Genomic DNA, 18,575 nt, shown 5'->3' with positions numbered 1-18,575 from the left:
CGTGGCCTGAAACACTCAGAGTAAATGTATAAGGGCATCACTTGTGAGGCCTGGGCAGGCTGTGAGGCCTCTGGCAGCAGAACTAGTATTTACCCTAGTGCATGAATGGACTCTGGGAACTCATTCCCCATGGAGGGTTACCCTCTCAGTCCAGATACACAGAGGAGGGCCTAGGCCTGCCCCAAATGATGTGACAGACTTTGACGGTCTCCCATGGAAGGCCTCACCCTCTCTGGGGAGGGGATGGGGATGGGATGGGCGGTTGGTGGGGGGCGTGGGAGGATGGGAGGGAGATGGAATTGGGATTGGTATGTAAAATAAGATTGTTTTAATTTAAATAAAAATTTATAAAAACAAAAGCAAAGAAACAAAAAAAGCAAACTCGCAACCAAGACAAATGGAAACCTCCAGAATAGGTCAGAGGTATGTCAAGGTCAGACAGTTACACTATGGTACTTTTAGGTATGTTGACTACAGTCAGTGAAATGCTCTGTGGGCTTTAAAGCTGGAAAGGATATAATAAGTATGTATGCACATAGGTTGGGGGAAATGTATAAAATGCAATATATTGCTTTTGGATGGATAAAGGATATGTGTATGAAATAAATAGTTATGAACAATTAAAAAACGGGAAGTTAACAAATGAAGTGCTTGGAGGATGCCTCCATGGGTTCCATTGTTGCTTCACGATCATAAATACCTGAGTTTGGATCCCCGGGACCCACGTTAAAATCCAGGCACAGTGGATTTTAGTAGACCACCCTAGTGCCTTGAGGATGGGAGATAGGGGGTCTCTGAAGCTCATTGAATCAGTGAGCTCCAGTTTCACTGCGAGACTATGTCTCAAGAAAGACGGTGAAGAGAGATAGAGGAAGCCGCACCACGTTGGCCTGACCTCTGCCCTCCATGAGCCTTGACACTGTTGTGATGAATGTCTGGACGGAACAGATTATTTTTGCTTAAGGGTTTCAGAGGTTTTCTCTGCTTTGCTTCTGTTCTGATTGTTGTAGCTATGGAGTTGTGCGGTTGAGCAGAGCTGTGCCCTGAATGACAGATAGGAAACAGACAGAGGGAAGGAGGACCAGGGACAAGATGCCTCCCCCTCCGTTACCTCTCCTGGTGACCGTCTTCTGTGAGCCTGGTCACATCTGCAGTTTGCAGAACCTCCAAAGAAGTGCACTTGCCGGAGGCCAGGCGCTCAACATGGACTTCTGTGATCACGGTTACTGCTCTTTGCTGAGGTGGTGCGCCCCTGTGCATTGTGGGACGCTGAACACGAGTCTTTTATCTCAGGGATCAGCCCTGCACACTGCCTGCTTTTCTTAGCTGCAGATATTGGCCTCATAACTGCCCTCCTTTGTTGCTGTTCATATGGCAGAGCATGGGGTGTGGCTGACGCAGTGTGGGTTTGATAGCCTGTACAGCTGCTGAGCTGGCAGCTGTGTGTACAGTGCAGGGTGTGTCAGTGGCCCTGTTGGGCATAGTTCTTACCTTCTTGTTGAGCAGACAGAGGGCAACAGCATGTATTAGAAGAGGGTCCACAGGTTTCCTCTGGAGTCACATGTGTGCTTAATAAAACAGCCCCTGGGGCCGGCCCTGCCACCTATTAGTCCAGGATCTCATAAGTCTGCATGTTGGGCTTGTGTCCCAGGGACTGTTTGGGGTGTGTTGTTGTAGAGGGTGATGGCTGGCACAATAGTTGAGGGTCATGTGGGGACAGATATGGCCTCTTTGAAAGGGACAGTGCAACACGAACTCTCCATTGTTTATCTGTGTACATACTGCAGTCACACTGAATGATGCTAAATATTTCTTGATCGTAAAATTGCTTCACTGATCTGAAATGAATTTCCATCCTTGTAATGTGAGATTCTCTGGCCAGGCAAGGTCTGCTGCCCTTCTCTGCTCCAAAGACACACACAAAGGCTATATTAGTGTGTTGGCTGGAGACTTGGGTTTCTTATTCTTAACTCATAACTACTAATGGATGTATTTCCACGTGGTCTTGGCTTACTGGACCTGCAACTCCTTTGCCTACTACATGATGATGGCTCAGCGTTTCCACAGAGAAGAGAAGAGGAGAGAAGAGAAGAGAAGACGAGAGAAGAGAAGAGAAGAGAGCGCTTTCCTGTTTGTCCCTGCTTATATTCTGATTCTGCAAAATCAAATCTCTGTAGCCATTAAATACCAACGATCATTTTCATCCCCTCTCCGTTCCCAGAAACCACCATCCTATCATTTCCATTCCCCTCTGGTCTCCAGCAAGCACTATCCTAATCTCTAGCTCTATGAACTGGACCTCTGTGAACACCACCTTTAAGTGGACCCCTGCAGTGTTTGGCCTTTGACGGCTGGTGTACATCACTTCAGGTTGAGACTCAGTCTCAGTTCATTCTCAGTGAAGGAAATGACCGTGCCATCCGGTCATCAGCATTGTGATAGTGTCTCTTCAGCTTTTGCAGAGAAAAGGAAAGATTCCTACCCGTCTCTCCCAGCTCTGAGAAAGCACCGTCTTGGCTGTTTTCAGTCTCCTCTCTTTACTCCCTCAGGGACCCATTAGTAATGAACAGTCATTTTCTCTGTCCCTGTCTCCTGGAGGGTTCAGATGGTGGCCCTCAGCTGCTCCAGACGTGCTTATCTTTCCACCCAAAGGAGTAGGGAAATGTAGGATTTGGAAGTAGGAACTTGGTAATGACCACATTCCCTGCAGTGCGTAACCCGTGCCAGCCTCCTCCTCTCCACCCCTTGTTCTTCTCCATGGAGATGTTATGAATCGGTGCGTCTGAGATGCTCACAGTACAGTGTGCATCACTCAGACTCCATGACTTTAAGCACGTTTTTTCCCCTCTTCGTGGTAGAAGGAATGCTCCGTAAGGATTTTTTATTCACAGGTCCCTTCAAAATTGGCGATGGGGACAAGAAACGAGTGAGGAACTAATTTTGCAATATGAAAATGTCTGCAGTTTTGTTGTGGTTGGTGACCGGCCCCCTGCTCAAGGGCAACACTTCTGTAGACATACAACCTTAGGACACAAAGTAAAATTGCATTTGTGAAATACCCTTTAAAAATTTAAATTGTACACATACATGCATGTCTCAGTGTATGTTTGGAGGTTAGAGGACAGTTTTTGGGAGCCCGTACTCTTCCTTCATCTTTGGGTCCCAGGGAATGAAGGTCTCAGGTTGCCAGGCCTGGAAACATTTCCCACAAATCATCTCTCAGACCCAGTACTTTCCTTTTACTGACTAATTTTCAGTAAAATATGAAGATAATGTATGTCATGGTAATCCAAGGATGTCATGTTTCTCTTTCATTTGCTTTTTTGGCCTGAAACATGGCACACGATGAAAAAACAACTTTATAGTCAAAAGTGACTGTACATACAGGAGTTGGCTCTGGCCTCACATGTAAATTTTGTTATTAAACACACGTTTTCCAGAAGATAATTTGCAAACACATTGTTTTTTGTAGTTTTGTATTTTAGAGACCAATCGGGAAAATATGAAAGAAGATTTGGGAAGCTGACTTGTCCCTGCCCTGAGAGGCCTGCTCCGTTTCTTCTCGCGGACATTGTCTTTTTGGCTTCTCTCTGACACAGTCACTCCTTGCTGTGGTCCCTCGTCCTCTCTTCAAACAAAGGAATTGGTGGCACAAGGAGCCGCGTGAGAGAACTCTTTCAGTTATCTTGTGGGGGAAGTGACCCCACTTTGAGCAGACGTCCTTTGCTTTTCCATGGCATCATTCGTAGAGCTGGTTGGGTTGTGTGGGTTTCCCATAGCTGTGTGTTGGTGACTCCTACTCACCAAAACACCTATTCTTGGTTCCTAAATAGGTTTTCTAGAATGCTCCCAAGTACCAAGGACCCCTGTGGACCCCTGAGATACAGTGTTTGTGTCTGTCATCTTTACCAACCATCTCATGGTTGTTGACCCTGGTCAGTCTCCTTTGACCCAAGCTGCAGAAACCCTGGGCCTCCCAAGGCTTTAGAGAGGCCAACCTCAGGTACTCTTGGTGGCTTAGAGCAAACCTGAACGGGGGTGAGGCGAGGGGATATGGAAGCTTGACTGTTTTGGATTTTTGTGTGTGCCTGACTCTCAGCATGACCTAGAAACACAGATCCCAGGGCCCTCCCCATATGGAGACAAATCGGTTCACATGGTAACACCATGCTCGGATACTCACGTATGCACAGGGCCGGGCAGACCTGGCTAGTCTACTTTGTGCATGTCTGATAACATACAAGACACAGAAGGGGAGTGAATGGAGAGCTGTTGGTACCTTGGGTGGGCGAATATCGCACCCCTCTGGGACAGCTATGGCAGTCATGGCAGGTTTTCTTTTTATCTGAAAATATCTAAAAAGAAACAAGACAGAAGGGAAACCCTCAAGGCATCCTGACTACCAGAGTCCCGGGAGTAGCAGGCTGTTGGTTTTGTTTGTGCTTTTTCATTTCCTTGAGTCAGTCTGCCTCTACAGGATGAGAGGCAGCAAGGCTAACCGGGTGCAGTGATTTTCCCCACTGCGTTCACATGGCGGGAGGATATTGGGTAGTCCTGGATTCTCCCTTTGAAAAACAGCAGGACTGTCTTTAGATTGCAGTCAGAAGAGGGTGTGACGGCATTACCAAGCGTCTCCAGCCGATGACACTGGAAAAGCACAGGTGGTATTCTTCTGCTTCAGTGGCATAAGCAAACCCATCATCACTGCCCACGGCAGTAATGCCCCATTTACCTGGGAGCCACAGTACCTGACAAACCGGGGTTAGGGTCGTGTAAACACAGAAACTCCCGTAGGCTGATTACACTGAGCTGCTGTACTTGGCCTTCACACACTGGTCTCTGAAGAACAGTGAGCGATGGGAGAATAGTGTGCTGGCAATCTGAAGGCCAGCTGTCAACCTGATGACAAGGGACAAGAGAGAAGACGAGGATGTACAGAATCCAAACACTCAGTCCTCAGGCGCTTGGGGAGGAACCCCACACCGAGGGTCACTGACACCGGCGGGAGCGCGTGGGTGAGGAACCCGCAGTGTGACCATGAGCTGTGCACACACCTGCTTCAGCAGGACCACTCAACACGGGGTCTAGGAGGTGTCTGTTGAGACGATGGTTGGATTCTGTGTTGCTTGCCTTGTGCTGCCCCAAGTACCTGAGTAGAGCACCATAGGAAGGCAGGGTCACTTCAGCTCACGACGGAAGGCACTGGGCAGGAGCGTGAGGCACGTGGTCACACACACACAGGCAGTCGGGCACAGAGAGGGGTTCTCTTCCTTGCCCTCAGTCAGGACCACAGACCATGGGTTGGTGCCACTCACGTGGAGGGTGACCGCATCCGTTACCCTAAAAGGGAAAATCTAGCACAGACAAGCTCTTGTCTTGTTTCCATAAGTGAAATCAAGCTTAGTCCTCACAGATTCCTAGAGTGAAAGCGTGTTCCTCCACTCTCGTCACTTCTGTGGAAATGAAGGACCGTGGGGCCCTCCTATCCATGTTGATCACTGTGGTGGTCTTTATATATGCATGCTTACGTTTTATGTTTCCTATTTCCCGAGGAAAATAATCTGGGTAAGGAAAATAGTTTATCCAATGAATGGAAGATACTGTTTGCCTTTTAATTTTTTTAAAAAAAAATATTTTTATTTGTGTGTGTGTGGCTGCGTGCCTGCTTGTCTGTATGGGACCTCATGCATTCAGATGGCCTCAGAGGCCTCTAGGGCATTGCAGCCCCTAGAACTGGCATTAACGGTGGTTATGAGCCACCCCAGGAACTGGTCCTCCGCAAGAGCAGCTCTGTGAAGATGTATTGCTGTGGCTGGTGTAATAACAAGCTGAATGGCCTGGATTGGAGAGGCAGCCCAGTGGTTAAGAGCACTGGCTGTTCTTCCAGAGGACCTAGGTTCAATTCCCAGCACCCGCGTGGTGGCTCACAAGTATCTGCAACTCTAGTTCCAGAGAATTTGGCACCCTTACATAGACATATAGGCAAAAAAAAAAAAAAAAAAAAAAAGAAAGGAAACAAAGCAAAAATGCACATAAAATAAAAATAAATAAATCTTAAAAAAAAAGCCAGACAGCACACACTTTTAATCCCAGCACTCAGGAGGCAGAGGCAGGCAGATCTCTGTGAGTTCGAGACCAGCCTGGTCTACAAGAGCCTGAATGAGCAGTAGCTAGTCAGGAGGTATCCTCTGGACTTCTGGGCAGAGAGAGCACTGGGAAGAAGAAATATGGAGTCTCTAGCCAGGCTCGGAGGAAGTAGGATGGGCAGTAAGGAGACAAGGTAATGAGCCTCGTGAAAGAACATAGATTTAAAAATATGAGTTAATTTAAGTTATAAGAGCTAGTTGGGAGCAAGCCGTGGCTAAGGCCGAGCTTTTGTAATTAACCAGTCTCTGAGTTACTTGGAGCAGCAAGTGCTGTCAGTCACCACTCAGGTATGGAGGTCAGAGGACAGCAGCAGTAGATTCGGCCATGTGGGCCTGGCCGTTGCCATCAGGTCCCCGGCTTGGTGGTAAGAACCCAAGCCCACGGAGCCATCTCCTGGGCCCACTTACTGCCTCTTATCTTATCAGGGTGACCAGGAAGCGTCTCAGCGTAGTCTTTCCACTTTTATTCTTGACTCTCACTAATATTCTTGGGTATGCAGAGTAAAGTTTCCTCACAAACTTGGGGATTCTCGGCTTTCTTTCCCCTTCCTTTTCCCTCTCTTCCTCCATCCCCCCTTCCTTCCCAGCCCTGAGATCAGATCCAAGCCCTGAACATGACAGGGAAGCAATGTGTCACTGAGCCATAGCTTCAGAGTGTCCTGTTACAGTTCCTGCAGTTTTCAGGATTCTGACTGGATTGGATGGCAGTCTCCCCACAGCACTCCCACGGTTTGTTCTTATCTGTCACTCTTGTTACCCTCTCCCCAGTTCCCGGTCTCTTCTTCAGATGGTAAATTACAGAAATAAGAACAAAGTCTTGCAGCACCGGATACTTGGGAGGCCAAAGCAGTGTGACGAGTTCAAGGCCAGACTGGGCAACTCAGTGAGATCTTGTCTTGAGGCTCAGGAATGCAAGTCAACAACAGAGAGCCTGCCTAGCACTCGGTTGGAGCCCCAGTAGCCCCTCCACTATGCTCGTTACTCCGGAAATGGACCGGTTGAAACCATCTGCGGTCAATGTTAATTAGTTCATTTTTTTTTTTTTTCATTTCAGATGTTGTACATTTTCAGGTCTAGAATTCTGCTTGTTTCTTTTTGATATTGTCTGTTTCTCTCCTACAGTTATCTCTTTATTTACTGTTTTTATATCTCTTTGCTAATTCCAGGAACAGGATACATGTCTCTCTATTGACACACCTTTCTGTGATGTGGGTCGATGTTTTGGTTTTTTTTTTTGCCTGTATAGCAATGGCTCTACCAGGTTGCGGTAGGGCTAACACAGTGTAAGAAGTCTGGGTTACACCATGTTGATTTCTGTTTCTGAGGCTGGTTCTACCAGCATGGTTTTGTTGGTCTCCACACATCTCAGCTGTAGGGCAGCTATTTCCATTCTGAACTCAGTCCAAGGGCCTGGCTGACTCTAGACAGATCTTATCGCCAATGCATGGCCTTCCTGGCATCGCAACTGAATGGCTGAGGCCGTCAGGAAGAACCGTTTGCTCCATCTGGGCAGAGGCTGGTGTCTGCCAGTCATGCTGACCTCAGACTCCACTCTGGCACTCAGCCCTGCCACTGGACGGTGAAGGTGTTGGCAAATTGCCTTTGCTAAATCCCCGCAGAAAATCCCAGGCCTATCCTCTGTGGCTGTGACCCACAAATTCCAGGCGTTTCTCCCACTCTTTCCTCGGGTGGGGGAAATGTACTTCTACTTGGGCAGAAATGGCTCTGGGCAGAAAGCCAGGTGAGTCCTGACCCACTCCTGTGTGCTTCCTTCCCTCAGGGCTCACAGACCTGCAGTGCCTGCTGTCAGAGCCCGGGGGCAGCTGCTTCCTGGGCTGTCCAACCTGTTGGCCGTACAGTGGAGGGCAAGGCCAGCAGACCAGCACCAATTAATTACTCTTTCATGACGGAGGCCAGAAGTCTGTCCGTTGTGTTTGTAAACTCTTTTCCTCACAGATAATATTAAATAAAGCATGTCACAGTTTCTCTATTTTCTTTTTTCTTTTCTTTTTTTTTTTTTTGTTTTTCTGATCCAATGGTAGTATGACAAGAGTTTTCAAAACGAACACTAATTTTTGGACTGATTGCGCAGTTACGGCTAACTTTTGGTGACTTCCGATAGAGCCCACATGTCTGAACCTCCACAGCTTGGGTTTTCATTCCCTGAGTTACAGGTGTGGTTGGTGAAAAGTAGCCCTGCACGCTAGTGGGAGTTTGTCTTTCACACAGACTGTCACTGGCGTCTCTGACTGTCAGTGCTCCCTGCTGGTAGTCTGTGAATGGTTGTCCAGTCAAATTGCATGCAATTGTTCTCACTTCTGTTTTCTGTTTTTGTTTTTAATGATCTATTTAGGATTAGAGTATGATACTCTCATGTCATTCTTCATTCATTCATTGAGTGTGTGTGTGTGTGTGTGTGTGTGTTTGTGTATGTGTGTGTGTGTGTTTGTGTATGTGTGTGTGTGTGTTTGTGTATGTATGTGTGTGTGTGTGTATTTTCCTTTTAGAAATGGGAAAAAAAGGGACTTGAAGACTGTGTTTTAACCTAGGTGGGAGAGAGTATTAAGCAGAAAATGGTATAATATGTTTATTTTTATTAAGTTTTCTTGTCTTGAAAATAGATTTCCCCCATATATCCTAGTTATATTCTCTACACTTCCCAGTTCCTTCAAACCTCCCCTTCCGTGTCTATCTGCCCTTTTTCTGTCTCTCATTAGAAAACAAACAGGCTCGTAAGGGATCATAATAAAATAATTAAAGCAAAAAGGAATACACTGGAATAGGACAGTACAAATAAACAAAAAGAGCTCAAGAAAGGGCACCAGAAACATAGATGCAGAGACCCGTTGGTTCACATACTCGGGTATTCTGTAAAAACACCACCAGATGCCATAATATATATGCAAAGGATTCGAGGGTTAAAAAGAGAGGAATGAATGAATGAATGAATAAACAAACAAACAAATAAATAAATAAATAAATAAACCCAATGTGACATTGTGAGACAAGGAACCAGCAAAGATGGGGTTACGTTCGTTTTCTGTTGGCTGTCTGTTGCTGGGCATGGGGCCTGCTCCTAAGAGAAGTTCGATTCCTGAGTGAGACTCCTTTGGAGAAAAGTAAATTTGCAAGTTGTAGTGGTACAGATTAAGATGCTAACCTTCTGGGGTCAGAAGTGGCCATTCCTCTGGGGTTGAGAGGCTCCCTCCCCCTGCTAGGGCACTTTGGCAGCACTCAGGTATAGACCCAACTTGCCCAGTTAGCCCAAAAAGTTGCCTACACCTCATTGCTACTTCGCTCCGCCCCCATCGAGGGGTGGCTTCACCAATGCTTGGCACACTGGGTCCCTGACCCCACTGCTATGCTCAGGTCCCCGAACTTTTCAGCTCTGCAGGTCCCCACGATTTGCACAGGGCTCATTTTCCTCCTCTTTTTAACAAAATCCCACTTTTTATACCAGAATGTAGTGACACAGATTAGATACAGAAGACTTGGTTAAATATGGGTTAATTTTATTTGGGGAGAAGTCACTTAAATAAGAAACGGATGACCTGCGAGTTCCTGCTCTGAGGATCCACACCCAGGCTGCTCTCCATGACCCTACTGGAACCAAGAGAGATGGAGCGTGTCTGGGACTAAATCCCACATGCTCCTGTACTCACTGTGACCATGCCCAAATGGACGTGGTCAGCGCCACAGGTGCAGCTGGGTGGCTCTCTCACTACAGCAAGTGGTTATCAATTAATTGGAGATTGCTTCTGGGCTAGAGACGGGGGCATGTGTTTACTTCTCCTTTCGGCTCTAGGACCCCCATCTGGTGAGGACCCATGCGGGCCCAGGGCTCCCGCATGTTTTGAGAATAACATTTTTCTTGCTTTTCTGAGAATGTCATACGTGCGTATAACGTATCTCTACCATATTGACACCCCTTTCCACTAACTCCCCCAAATCCATGTCCATCCTCTCCCAACCTCATGTCTTCTTGTTTGTTTGTTCATGGTCCACTGGTGCCCACTTGTGCTGCCCGCACCCTCGTTGGCAAGGTGCCATCCACTAGGGTGTTTTTTCTCTTTCTTGCCTTCATGGCCTGTACTTATTCTGTAGTCCAGGCTGGCCCTGAACTTTCTGCGATCCCCCGTCTCTGCCTTCCAGCTGTTGGACTTACAGCAGGTGTCACTGTGCTGGGTTGCTTTCAGCCTGGTAGCTTGTGTTTGCTTGGGGCTCCTGGTGTTTAGTTCTGTTGTATCAGGCTCTCCTTTGCGTTGGCATCACCACAGGTCCATTGCCTGGCGCTTTGAATCCCAGCACAGTCTCCTCATGTTCTCCTCATCTGTAAATGTGGTGCACTCTAACTTAAAGCCAAAACAAACAAGCAAACAAAAAACCACCTTCACTGTCCCGGGTTCTTTTTCAGACTTTAGCTACTTCCTGTCTGCCTTCCACGGCTAGTTTTGGGTCTTCTCCGCTTAGCTGCCCCCACCTTTCCCTTCTCTGTTCTTCTGCTGGCTGTTCATTGAGCCGTGGCACGCTTCCTTCGTCCCATGAGGCTGTTCCTTACCCTCTGTGGTCTCTCCTGTGGGCCGTGCAGGAGAAGGAGGCCTCCCCGTCGTCTGTCTGTCTGTCTGCTGCTCCGCTGTTTGCCCCTCACGCTGAACCATATGCACCTCTGAACAAGTTGAGCACTGTCCCTGGAGACAAAAAGCCATGTCTCACAGTCTCGTATCTCCGTGGGCCTCTGTGTCCTCTGTTTCTCTTTCTCTTGTGGCTCTATGAGACACCCATTTCCGTACAAAGAAGGAGGAAGCTATGACCATGTGTCTTTCAGTGATTCCTCACAGAGAATTAATTGTGGACTCAATATTTATAATTTGAATCATGTATTTTTTCCTCTCCTTTCACAATTTCCCAGCTGATTTGGTGCAGAATTACGTTTATAGGCTCTGACATACAAAGTGACATACATTGGGCATTGAAAAAGTGAGCTGGGAATGGATGGAAACAGATGCAGAGAGCCACAGCCAGACATCAGGCCAAGCTCAGGGAATCCCGATGAGGAGAGGGAGGAAGGATTGTAGGAGCCAGAGGGGCCAAGGACATCACAAGAAAACCCACAGGATCAACTAATGTGGGCTCACAGGGCCTCACAGAGACTGAACGAACAACTAGGGAGCCTGTATGGGTCTGACCTAGGCCTTCTGCGTATATGTGACAGCTGTGTGGCTTGGTTTTGTGGGACTCCTAGAACTCGGTGCAGGGCTCTCTGGAGTCTTTTGCTGGCTTTTGGGACCCTATTTCTCATACTGGGTTGCTTTGCCCAGCCTTAATACATGGGCATTGTTTAGTCTCACTGCAACTTGATATGCCATGTTCTGTTGATATCCACAGGGGGCCCTGCCCCTTCTGAAGAGAAACAGAGAAGTGGACAGGGTGGGGGTGGGGCAGGGGACCGGTAAGAGAGGAGCCAGGGAAAAGCGGGGGGGGGGGGGGGAATTGAAGATAAAAAAAAGATGAGCTGGGACCTGCTCCTGCTTCCTTCACCTCCTTGTGGCTGTCCTTTGAAGACACAGCTGTCAGTGCCGGCCGTGAGGACTGTCATCATGTGTCACCTTGGCCTTTACACCACATGAGACCCCATGAGAGTACATTTCTCTATTTTCTGTGCTGGATGGAGTGTTACAGGATGCATCTCTCCACTTTGCATTTATTCTAGGCTCTTCGTCTAAGCAACACAGCCATGGGGAAGACAACCACAGGCCAGATCGTCAACCTGCTGTCCAACGATGTCAACAAATTTGACCAAGTAGGTTCCATCCCATCAGTTCCTGTCCTAACCTGCCCCGCTTTAACCTGTTGGGAGGTGAGGGTTTGGGTGTAGACCAGGATTCTGTTGGGGGTGTGACAGGCGCTTTCAAGCCGTGTCTCACTTCTGTGTGCGGCACGGACGTAGTAAGATGTGTTTATGTTGTGGTGTTGACTTTGTGATGTTGCCTGTAACACGCCTGTAATCAGAGAGAGTATTCCTCCCCAGCTTGGTTAACTCGATGATGCTAGTCCTGGTGGCTGCCCTCCCCAGCCCCCCTCCTCAACCTTTAACACATGGCAGGGAGCAGCCAGCGAATCGTCTTTCTCCTTCTCTGGAGGACCAAGTCTTGGAGGGTAGAAGTTTCCAGTACAGCCCCATGTGGTGCTCGGTACATAGGGACACTTGGATAAGTCATGCCACGTAGGTGATACTAACTAGAAATTTCAAGTGTCTCGCCCCGCACCCATTTTTTTTTTTTTTAATATTAACCTTACATATCGATCACAATGTCTAGGACATTTTTGTCTGATCTGCACTGCACTGCAGCCATTCCGTTTTCAGATTTTCATTCATCAGACATAAACTTCACCCAGGGCTGGGGATAAGTAAAGAACTTCCGTCTTAAGAACTCCGCCCTCCTGTTGAGAGGCTCAGTACATAAGCCATGGCTTCAGAGTGTGGTAGGCACCATAGCAGAGGCTTTTCTGAGGCGCTGGGGAGATGCAGGGGAGACGAGGTTCAAATAATTGTGTGACAGACCACTGTGGGAAGTGCTGCTGTCATGCATGACGGGGGCGCGAGGGGGGGGGGGCATTGGGGACCAGCCCGGGATGGTGCAGTCCAAGGGCCCTCGGTCTACTGTTTATTGTGCCTCCTGCAGAGGACGCTTGCAGTTCAGCAGGGTTAAACCCCCTGAGACTGCTTCTGTGTGGATTCTCATCTTCTGTTCTTTGAGAACTTTCTGTCTCTGACATGTGTCTTACCTGTCTTGTTTTATTCACCATCGCCCTAAGAGTGTGTCGCTTTGTGTCCACAGGTGACGATCTTCTTGCACTTTCTGTGGGCAGGGCCGCTGCAGGCCATTGGTGTGACCATCCTTCTCTGGGTGGAGATAGGCATCTCCTGCCTAGCTGGCATGGCTGTCCTGGTTGTCCTTCTGCCTCTGCAAAGCTGTATAGGGAAGCTGTTCTCATCACTGCGGTAAGAGGAATGCCAGACCGGAAACACACACTTGTTAGCTTTTTCTGCTCTGCTTATGCTGCGGTCTCTTCGGGCTTAGCCAGGGAGTACCCCGCCATAAGCCAAGGGCTGGCCTTGAAAGGGGAAAGGTGAAGGCATGAGTCGCTGGCTGCTCCCAACTGGCTTTTCAGTATATCCACTTAAAGAGCATCCTAACTGAAAGTTACATGTGTGACCTTAGACATTAAGTAATGGTAAATCCAATTATCTTATTTTTGTGTATCTTATTGCATCTATCTATCCTATCTATCTATCTATCTCTATCCATCCATCCATCCATCCATCCAATCTATCATGTGCTATGGGGAGGCTGTTAGTATCCGGCATCTGCACTGGCCGCCCTTGGGGTTCTTCTGACAGGACACGCCCTCAGCTGCTGCCACTGGGAGCACCACCTGTGCACATTCACTATGCTCCCTCTTCCATCCCCCCTCTCTCTCTCCCCCTCTTTCCTCTCCCCTGCTGCTCCCGTCTCTGGAGGCCGGTCTCCCCTCCCTCATGATGCCTTTTCCCTGATAAATCCCTCTGCTTGAACCCTGTCTCGTAGCATCTCAGCAGAGGGCACGCGTGCACGTCTATGAAGGTCCGGTGGTAATTTGCACAGTGTCTGTCTTCTTCTGAGGGATTAGGACTCGGGTTATCGTGCTTGGCAGGAAGGAATTTTACCCGCTGAGCCGTCGCACAGTCCCAATCCAAGTGTTACAGAGCTGCTCTCACTTACGTACATATGCATGCATTCACTTCAGTTCTTCTACTGAATTACAAGCGCTCAGGGGGTGGGGTCAATCTCAACAGCTCCCTCCCAAAGCCTCACTGTGCGTGTTTTGGAAACATGGCTGCTAACAGAAGCCTAAATGACGGTAAAGTGACTCTGGCCTCAAACAGGCACCAAGACCATCAAGGTCTTCGGATTTGGGACAGGGCGGGGTGGAGGGTGACATGTTGTTTGCTGGCATCAGGCTCTTTTTCTTCTGAGTCCATGTGGTGTCCTCTGCCTTCTTTGCTATGAAGCAGCCCTCCTGGTCCCTGGAGACCCAGTGCCCTGCTCCTGGCACGCACAAGCTCTTTTGCTCACTCTTTTCCCGATGGGATGAACAAGCGTCTGCGTCCTCTGCCTTGCGGCCTTCCTTCCTGTCGCCCTCCACCTCTGTCAACTGTGTCCGTGTCAGACTCGATGCTCCGTTGTCCCCACATATCACTTGGGTGCTCCTCGAGGCGGTGAAGTGGTTGTATCAGAGTAGGTCTTGGATTTTCCTCAGCAAACACTGAAAATTCCCCGTAATCCTCACGGAGCGGGCAGAGATGGCTGATCTCAGCTGCAGCCTTTTCTATTGACGCTGTGGTTAGGACCCACCTGTGTCATGTTGTCACAAGAGCTGCGGGGACAGCTCTGACCCTGGGTCCCTGTCTGGGCCTGTGGTTGACACAAAGGTTGGCCGTGGCTCATCTGTCCATCTGTCCCCCTCAGGAGTAAGACTGCGGCTTTCACGGATGCCAGGATCAGGACCATGAATGAAGTCATCACGGGCATGAGAATAATAAAGATGTACGCCTGGGAGACATCGTTTGCTGAGCTCATCACCAGTCTGAGGAGGTCAGTCTCGCTTGTGCACTTTTCTGTCTCCTCATTTTACTGAGTGAATTAGAGCTCTCATTTTGTCCCGTTGGTAACTCAGCTCAGATTTGATATGTCATCATGCGTGTGGCAGTAATGTTAAGTTTGACGACGACCCAGGACATAGTTTTAACTTGGCCTTCCATGAACCATTATTTTCAGGCAAAAGCAACATTTCTCGATCTCTGTCTGTCTGTCTCGGTCTTTCTCACTCTCGTTTTGTTTTTGATGGTCCTGGGGATTGAACCCAGGGCTTTGCATGTTCTAGGCAAGCATTATACCGTGTAACACTGTGCCACATGGCTAGCCTTCCGGTGCACGTCTTCTGACAATAAAAATGGAATTCCAAATGTTTCTGAGTGCTTCAGATTCCCTATAAACAGTGATTCCACGATAGAAGAACTTGAGAAAATTGCATTTGAAATAAAGCTCTACTGATGCCAGTGAACTGGGGACGGTGATAGAGAACCTTACTATCCCTGTGTGGAGCCTCACTGAAGATGGGCGTTCTTCCTCCCAGTGGATGTTATGGAAATACCATTGCTTTTGCTTTGTTTCTTGTCCTGCCTGACCTGCAGGACGTCAGCCTGGGGCAAGAGAGTCAGGGATAGGGAATGGGGACAAGAGATGCAGAAAGAACGACCACAAGACAGGATTCTGATCAAGTGGCAAACTTTACTTTTCTCAGGCTAGCTTATATAGTCGGCCAAGCAGGATATGGGGAGGGGCAGAATGGGTTGTTTGTGAGCCAGGTGTTAGTGTAGGCAGGGTATTAGGAAGCCACAAAGAGGATGTTTGGCAGGGTAAAGAGTTCATGAGTAAGAGGTCCAGGAAGGGGTTGCCTAGGTGACTGAGCCTGTGGGTGGAGTGACTGGGTCAAGTTGTTTCTTTTCTTGAGCTGAGGTTCCAAGAAGCTGCTGTGTAAAGGTTAACTATGTGGCCAGCCAAGCATGGCCTAGGATCTCATGCCCAGCCCTGAGATTTGGCTCCCAACAGTTTCTGATATTTGTTTGTTTTTGCACTCTGGCATAGGACTTTATGACCTCTTGTAGCGAGTGCTGGACACCGAGACTTCCCTGGCTGAACTGTAGAAACTTTTTCTGTCCCTCGTCTGTGGATTCTACCAAGCATGCCACGTTCCCCTTCTCCCCCCTTTCCCATGCCCCATGAAGCTTGTGCCAGATATTTCTGTCTGTAGTTTTAGATAAAATCTCAGAGTTTTATGGGTGCAGTTCTCTCCCGAGCTCTTGGAGGAGAAAAGCTGTGTCTCACCCATCCTGTGGTCACCTGCAAGGTACCTGGCCCAGGACGTCCCTTTGGGTAAGCTAGTAGAATGCATCTGTTTGAGTCCTTAATAAAAATAAACTCAAAGTGACCCAAACTGTTACCCTGCACCTCTAACAGTGTTTGTAAAGTGGTTTAATGTCCCATGTGGTTCTAATGAAGCTTTCCTCAGAGGATGTGCTAGCCACTGCTTCTGCAATGTCCCAGGTCATTTAAAAATTTTTATTATGACCAAAAATTATTTATTACGACTGGGTGTTGGTGGCACATGCCTTGAATCTTAGCACTTGGGAGGTAGAGGCAGGTGGATCTCTGTGAGTTCAAGGCCAACCTGGTCTACAGAGCGAGTTCCAGGACAGCCTCCAAAGCCACAGAGAAACACTGTCTCAAAAAAAAATTGTTTATTACATGTGTGCATGTTTTCATGTGTGTAGGTATGTGTGCACAGGTGTTTACATGCATGTGGAGGCCAGAGGACCCCACGGGTACTGTTCCTCAGGAGCCCACCACCTACTTTTTGAGGCAGGGCCTGTCTTTGTGTTCCCAGTGTTGGAGGTGCAGGAGAACATTCGGGTCGCTTTGAGTAGACTTTATAAAGAACTCAAGTTCATTCCTACTAATGTACCTAACGGTAAGTCCTGGGCCAAGCACCTTACATAGAGGTGACAAAAGAATGAGACATAGCCTGTCCCCTCTGAGCTCAGCAACTTGCCAGAAAAGAGAATAGCTCCCCTAAAACTGTAGGTTCTCCCTTAGGCAGAAATAGCCAGCTCAGAGCTTCATGGGGCATGGAGTGGCATATGCTCAGTTACACCCAACCACACCTGGCTTTTTGTGTGGATGCTGTGATCAGATTCAGGTTCTCATGCTTGCAGGAGGCTCTTTGTAGACCCAACCATCTCTCCTGCTCCCACAGTTGATCTTAACTTGTGTAGCTGCCTAACAAGGGACCTCATGTGTGTGACCTCAATGTTTTCATTTCTATGTCAAAACCTATCCATTTCCTCTTTTCTAGGAAGGAAATTTCCAAGATTCTCGGCAGCTCCTACCTCAGAGGGATGAACATGGCATCATTTTTCATTGCAAACAAAATCATCCTGTTTGTGACCTTCACAACTTACGTGTTGCTGGGCAATCAGATTACAGCTAGCCATGTGTTTGTGGCAATGACTCTTTATGGTGCCGTTCGGTTGACAGTCACCCTCTTCTTCCCCTCAGCCATTGAGAAAGTGTCAGAGACAGTGATCAGCATCCGGAGGATCAAGGTTTGTGCAAAGTGTAGTCCCAACGTTGGCGCTATCTTTTCTGTCAAGTGATGATGGTTTCTTTTACTTAGTGTCACTTTGTTTCCGGCAAAATTTAATCCTGTGAACACCAAACCGTTAGTCAGTCCAAAATGATGTATAATGTCCTACTTGTAGATACAGTATGCTAAGTCAGAGGACTTCCAGATTGCTTATGGGCACAATATAAACAACCACGTCACAGGGCTCTCGATGAGTGAATGAATGGTGGCTGCAGGAGCAAGGGAATTGTGTCAAAGTAGGAAAAACACACCAGGTTCATCTTCTAGACCAGTGGTTCTCAACCTTCCTAATGCTGTCACCCCTTAATACAGGTAGCTCCTCATGTTGTGGTGATCGCCCCCCCCCCCGCTAAAATTATTCTGTTGTCGCCTTAGGTGACTCCCGTGAAAAGGCCATTGGACTCCGGAAGGGGTCACTTCCCACAGGTTGGGAAAGGCTGGTCTAGACTCGGTGCTGTGAGTTGAAAGCAGTTTCTGTGCAGGCTGGAAGACCTTTGCTCCTTAGAGAGACAGTGGCCTGAGCCAAAACGAACCCTTGCTTAAAAATGGTTCCTTCCTTCTTAGCTGTTCAGCTTGCTCCTTCCTTTCTGACTCTGCCTTTCCCCTGTAGTCTCCTTTTCTCGTTTTCTTCCTCTTTTAGAGCCTTTCTCTTGCTGGCGTTCCCCTCGGCCTGCCTGTTGATTTCTGCCACACCTACCTTTGCCTTTCCTAAGTAGCTCCTCCTAAACTGCTTGGGCAGATCATTCATGTAGCCTTGGTGCTGGTCTGAAACGTAAGGGTGCTAAGTGTTGGTGTGACGGTGAATGTGTCCGCAATGATGCAGAGGCTCTTCGAGAAGCCTGGTATGACTTTGTTTGGTTTCTGGTTCTCACTGGCGTCGCTCATCCAGTAACATATTTCTGCTGAACTAGTGATTTTGGGGATCACAGGGTGGGGGGGGGGCTTGCCACAAAAGCCAGGGTTTTGAAGTTTCTGATTTGTTTTCCAAAGTATTGCCTGCAGTCCTTGGGCCCAAATTGTGTAGCTGTAACCCTCCCTGAGAGTTCAAGGGGCATTGAGAGGAGAGGGGTCAGGAAGAATATGAGACCCAGAGAATGGGAATATTTGTAAGAAAAAGTTGTCTTCTGGACTCACATAGCTGTTGTGCTCAGCTCACTGCGGTTCTGCCTCTTCGCACAGGAC

The 18,575-nt window shown here is 48.2% G+C and overlaps 1 protein-coding gene across 2 annotated transcripts in view; it reads left to right on the top strand.

Moving 5' to 3' along the window:
• The window catches only part of Abcc4 (ATP binding cassette subfamily C member 4), a 214,724-nt gene that overhangs the window by 54,824 nt on the left and 141,325 nt on the right, over positions 1 to 18,575 (top strand). For both annotated transcript variants that reach the window (XM_027393942.2, XM_027393941.2), the window contains 4 exons: positions 11,857 to 11,946; positions 12,986 to 13,149; positions 14,657 to 14,782; positions 17,103 to 17,352. In XM_027393942.2, coding sequence (XP_027249743.1) covers positions 11,857 to 11,946; positions 12,986 to 13,149; positions 14,657 to 14,782; positions 17,103 to 17,352 — 630 coding nt within the window. The remainder of the gene's footprint in view (positions 1 to 11,856; positions 11,947 to 12,985; positions 13,150 to 14,656; positions 14,783 to 17,102; positions 17,353 to 18,575) is intronic.

Source organism: Cricetulus griseus (genome assembly GCF_003668045.3).
Source record: "Cricetulus griseus strain 17A/GY chromosome 1 unlocalized genomic scaffold, alternate assembly CriGri-PICRH-1.0 chr1_1, whole genome shotgun sequence".
In the NCBI taxonomy this organism is placed as follows: Eukaryota; Metazoa; Chordata; class Mammalia; order Rodentia; family Cricetidae; genus Cricetulus; species Cricetulus griseus.
Note: the sequence above shows the minus strand (reverse complement) of the source record. Positions and strands in the feature narration are given on the sequence as shown.